The following is a 7,857-nucleotide window of genomic DNA, read 5'->3' as shown; positions in this document are numbered from 1 at the left end:
GTGTTCAAAATATGGTCTCAAAATTATTTTGCCTAACAATTTTTTCCCTTCTCATATGCCTCAATTTGTTAAACAAAAGGGCAAACCAAAATAAATATGTTAGTAATGCCTTGAATTTACCAGCAAATAATTATTAGACAAGGGTTTCATTTAGAATAATGACCTCAAGCACACCCTCTCATCAACTGCAATTACTTATAATTCATTGACAAGAAAAATTACCACCACACAAACTGTCAATCAATTAATCTGGTGTATTAAGAGTCAAACAACAACAGCTTGTGAATATGCCATTCAGATGAGCTTGTAACAAACAGCCTATATGTGATTTGTTCTTCAGGGAAAACGTTTAAATATAGCACTATTACAGCATCTAGTTCTGTGATCAATTATATATTTATTCATCAGTCAGTTTAACATTAATTTGATGTTTGACCACAGTAAATGAGACATCTTTTATCAAAAAAGCAACTCTCTTAACCATGCTTTATTCTTTTTTTTAATGCTGAAAAACAACAAAGGTCCATAAATAGCTTAATCGATCAATAAATAAATAAATAAATAAATATCATCATCAATGTCTTTAACAAACAGACTGTGTCAGAGTAAGTCCACAGAGACCTTTCTTCAGACACTGGAGATGGTATGTACGGTGGAGGTCTACACAGTTCATGTCAGGTATCAGGTAGGATCGCGGCATCGTTACAGGACTGGCGCCGTTAACATGATGTGAAGGTCTTCCAGAAGAAGTTTTTGCAGGGGGCTTTGCGGTCACGCTGCGGCAGCTGTGATAACCGGTTGTAGACGGCCCGTTCTTCCAGACGGGACTCCAGGGGCTCCTCCACATCCAAGGGGACAGGCGCTATCTCCCCAGCCAGCACGCTGTTGTCTGCTCCATCCAACAGCCCAGAGATCAGCTTCAGGATCAGCTCCTTGCGCTCTTTGCTCAGCTCCTGAAGAGAAAGCAACTGGACTTGAATTAGAATGCAAGATTTTAAAGACTTCAACTATTCAGAATAATAATAATAATAATATGGCTGCTATACTAAAATGATCCCAGAATGGTCTCTTTCAGACGCTAAACATCAACATGTGTCTAAAATACAAACACCTGCTTGGTAAATCCATAAAAGCTACAACTGGAAGCACATTTACAGCCACTCACCCTACTTTGTGCTGGGTTCCTCTCCTCCACTGGAAGCACAGCTGCTGCTCGGACACTATACAGCACCAGCAAAAGAGACACTAGGCTGGACAAAAGCTGCATACTGACAAAATAGTTGAAGTTGAAGTGCGCAGAAAGGTCGGTAAGAGAAGCGAAGCAGGAACTTCGAAGTCCTTGCAGCTCCTGGTGCAGAGTAAAGCTGGAGAGATCTTGGTTTTTGAGAGCTTCAGGTGGCAGGGTCCTTATATACCTCTCGTTCCAGTCCCCTACTGACGCAGTGCTTGGAGGATGGAGGGGAGAGGGTGGGGGAGTGGGTGGCTTAGGAACTAACAAAAGCATTGAGTAGTTAACCCCCCAACAAACCAGTCGTGCCGGTGGGGAGGACTGCACCACGACGCTCACGTCATAGCTCTAAAAATGGTCGTGATTTCAGTTAAAACGGATGCGAGGTGAAAAAACACTGATGATGACGGAGCTACCGATAACGTGATTCTGAAAAGTTCTGTGGGCCGCTCATTGTTTATGCTAATTATGATTTACAATTCTTTAGAGCCAAATGACATGCAGGCAGCGAATCATGTTTTAGGAAGTACGGCGGTCAGACGTACGCTGTAATTACACGCCGTTCTCACTCAGAGCTGCATTGTGATATCAATACAAGGAAATCAAACTAACCCGTTTTGTTGTGTACAGTGTCAATCTGCTCTCATTCCAACATGTAATTGAGCACTACTCCTCCTCCTTCTCCTTCAGATTGCCATCGAACCGTCTGGCACCTGGAACAGCTGAGAAATGGTCTTTATGGAGAAAGAAGATGCTTTTGATCCGTAGATGAAAAGAGGCTGAATAAAAAGAATTAAGTCTTTTATGAAAATGTAACGGCAGATTTTACCATGGAAGAATATCAAGTGAGACAAACATTAGCACAAAAAGCAAACAAGATTATGGTTGAGTCAATACTACAGCAGCAAATCTAATAGAAAAAAAGCTAATGAAATATAAAGATGAGTTCGTTTTCATGGAAAATGGTCTCTTGAGGTATAGATTTCTCTTCATTAGTCTGTAAACGCATTACAGACTAATAACTGTTGAACAAATAGAAAACTTATCAAAGAAACATTCCAGGGTTCTATACAAGTTAGTTACCTCAACTGACACCATTTGACAGATAATACAAATTGTAATTCAAATTAATTTCTTTTTCTTTAAAAAGCAAAAAAATCTGGGTTTAATCAGTGAGACACAATAGAAGTGAATGGGGGGGAGGGGGGGGGGCAACTATTTCAATAGCTTAGCCACAAAATAATATGTGCATTAATATAATTTCAGAGTGATGTAGTTATATCTAATTTGACAACATAATGACAACATAACACCTAAAATGACTGTAAAATTATTAATTAAAATGTTAGAGCTCAAATAATACATTAGTTAATAATAAAATTGTTTTAACAGTGGAATTAATATAAATGTTTTAATGAAATTATAAGCTTTACATTTCTGACTTTAAACCCCCCCAAAATTGGCCCCATCCATTTTTATCATAAGTGCCTGACTGTAACCAGTGATTATTTGACATCAACTGTAGTTGTACCTGGTATATTCCTCTAACTGGAACCTTATAACATGAGCATAAGAGAAATAGCATAAGTTATGTTTTGATTGTTAAAGTCAGCATGAAACGGAAATTTTGATAATTTTACTTCCCTATTGTGGCATATATCCCAGTGAAACATTTCTCAAACAAGAAAAAAAATGTAGGGCAGGATTTGATTTGTCCATCAGGAATTAAGCATTTTCATTTACTAACTGCTGTGATCATATGTGACCCTGGACTACAAAACCAGTCATAAGTAGCACAGGTATATTTGTAGCAATAGCCCTCAATACATTGTATGGGTCAAAATTATCGATTTTTCTTTTATGCCAAATTTTATTAGGATATTACGTAAAGATCATGTTCCATGAAGATATTTTGTAAATTTCCTACCATAAATATATCAAAACTTAATTTTTGATTAGTAATATGCATTGCTAAGGACTTAATTTGGACAACTTTAAAGGCAATTTTCTCAATATTTTGATTTTTTTTTTTCACCCTCAGATTCCAGATTTTCAAATAGTTGTATCTCAGCCAAATATTGTCCTAACAAACCATACATCAATGGAAAGCTTATTTATTCAGCTTTCAGATGATGTATAAATCTCGATTTCAAAAAAATTGACCCTTATGACTGGTTTTGTGGTCCAGGGTCACATATGTGAGCGACAGGTTGCTAAAGGGATTATTGTCCCACCCTCTCGCCAGTGCACACGTCATCAGAGAAGAGATGTCGTTGCAAAGGGAGGGGATGTTAATGTTTTTGATTAAAGATTTAAAGGCACATGAATTAAAAACAACAAAACAGTTGTGCACAGATAAATCATTTATAATTCAAACTGCAATATTCCATAAAACAAAAATTTCAATTTGAATTTCATGGTGACTTTTAGTGTTTTAATTACTCTTTTGTGCAGATAGCACTATACTCAAAAGTGCTGTACAGTGTGCATAAGCAGTCTATGTGTGTGTTTAATTAAACCAGAATGAGAAATGGTAGCCTACCAGACCAGTTGGGCAGTGAAAATAAAACATGTCTTGGTCATGGGCTCCTGTCGTGTTCTCATTCCGGTCAGCTTTTCTGGCACCCACACACCTCTTTGGATATGCATACACACACCCCGACTGAGTTCACGTAGCTAGGAGCCCTAATACTCGAGCTTTAGCACATTTTTCACAGCAGACCGATACGGACAGACTTCAGGGCCCCGGGCTCTGTAGAGATTAACACAGCGTTGAGATGAGCTGCCCCCAGCCGAATCGTGATAAAGTGCGTTTGAAGAATTCATGCCAATTGACCAGTGCCAAACACATCTAACGTTCACTTCCCAACCGACTTCAAACATATCTGGCGTCAGAGTAAAATGCCTCCTGTTGTCTCAGCGGTGAGTTTTGATGACTTCATATCAGGGTTACTATAGTTAATAAAATAAACACTAACTGAAACACACACATGTATGCAGAGCTGGTTAGATTACTTACAAACTGTAATCCATAACTGATTCCAAATTCCATTAAACAATTTTTAGTTAGTAACCTAATCCATATATTACACATTTTAGGTAATATAATCAGACTACTTTTGGATTACTTTTAGATTGTTTTTGACCTAATTTATCACATTGATTTAAATAGGATAATCTTGTACCATATAGAAAGTACAAAGAGAAAGTAAATATATTCCATTAATTATTAATAACATGAAATGCATTAAGCATTGCATTATGTCAAGGTTTCCCAAACTTGGGTTTGTGAAGGAACTGCAGGGGGTTTGTGAGTTTAACGAAAAGCTAATAATTAATTCAATCATAAATATGTAAAAATTAAAATAATTTTAAAATTACTAAGAAAAATTTAATATTTCATTTGTTTACCTTCATGTCATGAGTAAGCTATTTTAGAAAGGAACCTTTAAAAGATGAAAAAAACGAATTAGGCAAAATTATATGACTAATATGTAATCAATTAAAAGTAACTGTAGTCTGATTAGAAGTAGCCTATTTTAAAATGTAATCTAATGATTAGATATTTAGTCATTAGATATTATAAAAACGAAAACGAAAATAGCATGACTAAAATCTATCACACATCTCACATCTAAAAACACAAAGTCACTACAAATTGAACTAAAATTAAATAAAACTGTAATAGTATCTCAATTATGCTGACACTGCTTCGTGTACATTATTAATTTATGGGAAACGCGAATACTCGGGCTAGTCCAAATAAATAATAGTCTGCCAAAACATTAAAACATTGTTTTGTGGCGTTACCCTGTGTAGAAATTAATAAACACAGTAATGTCAAGTATGTCCACTTTTCTAAAGAATTTATAGTCGACATAACTATGAATTTTTATACATATTTTGACGGAAAGTTGAATATAAAATGTGAAGGCTCAAAACAATCGGAGCAACTATTTAGGTTTATAAACTGTTGATCTATAACTGAAGCAACATCGACAGGGACATTTTTGCAACATTTACAATATAATACACATATAAAGAGCACTGTTGACAGCAGAAATATTTACCTGCAGTGACTCCTGATACTCGTCGCAAACATATCCCATACATCATTGCAGTCAAATAATGCCAGGATGTTTGTAGGCCGACTTTAGTATCAATGGCGCCATCTAGTGCATAGAATGGCACTTTACCATCAAACATTTCATTATACGGAGCCAAATTTTACAGAAAATTAACAAATTGTGGTTACATCATTTTTATTTCAAAACAATTTATGAAATTGGCAAAATGAAATTTACATCATAAATATTAAATGGTAAAAGGACAAATAAACCCTCTTCCATACAGTTAAACTTGACAGAGTACAAAATAGTTTGTCCTATGCAACTATCCTTAAAAGATCTTTAGCTAGCCATCAAATACTGTTATTTTGTCGTAAAGTATACCGCCATGATTATATTCAATATTAAGATAATGTCTCGATGTTTGAGACTTCCAGTAATTCTAATGTTAAGAGACACCGCAAAATCGTTCCATCATACAGAGTCCATTGACCATGAGCATATGTTTGCAATACAATATAGCATATCACTCAAAAAGGCTGCATACCAAACACTATTTGCTCTACAAAAAAAGAAAAAAGAAAAAAAAGTCACATGTAATCAGACTTGTTCAGGAGAGCCAGAGCACAGAGAGGGAGCCCATATGCCACCTTACACAAACCATTTCAATGTTAGATACTCTTAACTGCAGAAAATAGCTTCCAGTTTTGCTAGTTACGTTAAGCATCTTCTGTACAGACTTTAGAGGAGTAGTTTTAGAAATTATAGCAATACTAAATAGGTTTAGGTTTGACAGTAGTGTACTGTTGATAGTGATCCATAATATGAAACCTTAATACAGCATGAAAAGCAAATCTATTATTGTTACTGACCTCAAGTCTTCTAAAGGGTTTATAGAGACGATATGCAGTTCATTTAAAATACCTGCATGCTTATTTACAAACCCGATTCCAAAAAAGTTTGTAAATAAATGCAATGATGTGGAAGTTTCAAATTTCAATATTTTATTCAGAATACAACATAGATGACATATCAAATGTTTAAACTGAGAAAATGTATCATTTTAAGGGAAAAATAAGTTGATTTTAAATTTCATGGCATCAACACATCTCAAAAAAGTTGGGACAAGGCCATGTTTACCACTGTGTGGCATCCCCTCTTCTTTTTATAACAGTCTGCAAACGTCTGGGGACTGAGGAGACAAGTTGCTCAAGTTTAGGAATAGGAATGTTGTCCCATTCTTGTCTAATACAGGCTTCTAGTTGCTCAACTGTCTTAGGTCTTCTTTATCGCATCTTCCTCTTTATGATGCGCCAAATGTTTTCTATGGGTGAAAGATCTGGACTGCAGGCTGGCCATTTCAGTACCCGGATCCTTCTACGCAGCCATGATGTTGTAATTGATGCAGTATGTGGTCTGGCATTGTCATGTTGGAAAATGCAAGGTCTTCCCTGAAAGAGACAACGTCTGGATGGGAGCATATGTTGTTCTAAAACTTGGATATACCTTTCAGCATTGATGGTGCCTTTCCAGATGCGTAAGCTGCCCATGCCACACGCACTCATGCAACCCCATACCATCAGAGATGCAGGCTTCTGAACTGAGCGCTGATAACAACTTGGGTTGTCCTTGTCCTCTTTAGTCCGGATGACATGGCGTCCCAGTTTTCCAAAAAGAACTTCAAATTTTGATTCGTCTGACCACAGAACAGTTTTCCACTTTGCCACAGTCCATTTTAAATGAGCCTTGGCCCAGAGAAAACACCTGCGCTTCTGGATCATGTTTAGATATGGCTTCTTTTTTGACCTATAGAGTTTTAGCCGGCAACGGCGAATGGCACGGTGGATTGTGTTCACCGACAATGTTTTCTGGAAGTATTCCTGAGCCCATGTTGTGATTTCCATTACAGTAGCATTCCTGTATGTGATGCAGTGCCGTCTAAGGGCCCGAAGATCACGGGCATCCAGTATGGTTTTCCGGCCTTGACCCTTACGCACAGAGATTGTTCCAGATTCTCTGAATCTTTGGATGATATTATGCACTGTAGATGATGATAACTTCAAACTCTTTGCAATTTTTCTCTGAGAAACTCCTTTCTGATATTGCTCCACTATTTTTCGCCGCAGCATTGGGGGAATTGGTGATCCTCTGCCCATCTTGACTTCTGAGAGACACTGCCACTCTGAGAGGCTCTTTTTATACCCAATCATGTTGCCAATTGACCTAATAAGTTGCAAATTGGTCCTCCAGCTGTTCCTTATATGTACATTTAACTTTTCCGGCCTCTTATTGCTACCTGTCCCAACTTTTTTGGAATGTGTAGCGGTCATGAAATCCAAAATGAGCGAATATTTGGCATGACATTTCAAAATGTCTCACTTTCAACATTTGATATGTTATCTATATTCTATTGTGAATAAAATATAAGTTTATGAGATTTGTAAATTATTCCATTCCTTTTTTACTAACAATTTGTACAGTGTCCCAACTTTTATGGAATTGGGTTTGTAAAATAACTGAACATAAACATAGGAGCTTGATAAAATAACCATTTTAGAAGAA

At 36.7% G+C, this 7,857-nt stretch overlaps 1 protein-coding gene across 2 annotated transcripts; it reads right to left on the bottom strand.

Annotated features, from left to right (window-relative positions):
* Positions 1-246: 246 nt before the first annotated feature.
* LOC107571809 (somatostatin-1B-like) lies at positions 247-5,328 on the bottom strand. 2 transcript variants are annotated; one of them, XM_016258199.1, is made up of 4 exons: positions 5,299-5,328; positions 3,771-3,980; positions 1,166-1,950; positions 247-953 (listed from the first exon to the last, which is right to left on the bottom strand). In XM_016258199.1, exons 3-4 carry the CDS (start codon positions 1,502-1,504, stop codon positions 720-722), a joined length of 573 nt encoding a protein of 190 aa, XP_016113685.1. In that variant the 5' UTR covers positions 1,505-1,950; positions 3,771-3,980; positions 5,299-5,328; the 3' UTR covers positions 247-719. The 2 variants fall into 2 exon arrangements, with proteins under 2 accessions (XP_016113685.1, XP_016113676.1); XM_016258190.1 differs by lacking the exon at positions 5,299-5,328 and having other exon boundaries at positions 3,771-4,155.
* Positions 5,329-7,857: the final 2,529 nt, after the last annotated feature.

This window comes from Sinocyclocheilus grahami, unplaced genomic scaffold, assembly GCF_001515645.1.
Source record: "Sinocyclocheilus grahami isolate Dianchi unplaced genomic scaffold, SAMN03320097.WGS_v1.1 scaffold29.1, whole genome shotgun sequence".
Classification (NCBI taxonomy): Eukaryota; Metazoa; Chordata; class Actinopteri; order Cypriniformes; family Cyprinidae; genus Sinocyclocheilus; species Sinocyclocheilus grahami.
This window is presented reverse-complemented; position numbering and strand designations above follow the sequence as displayed.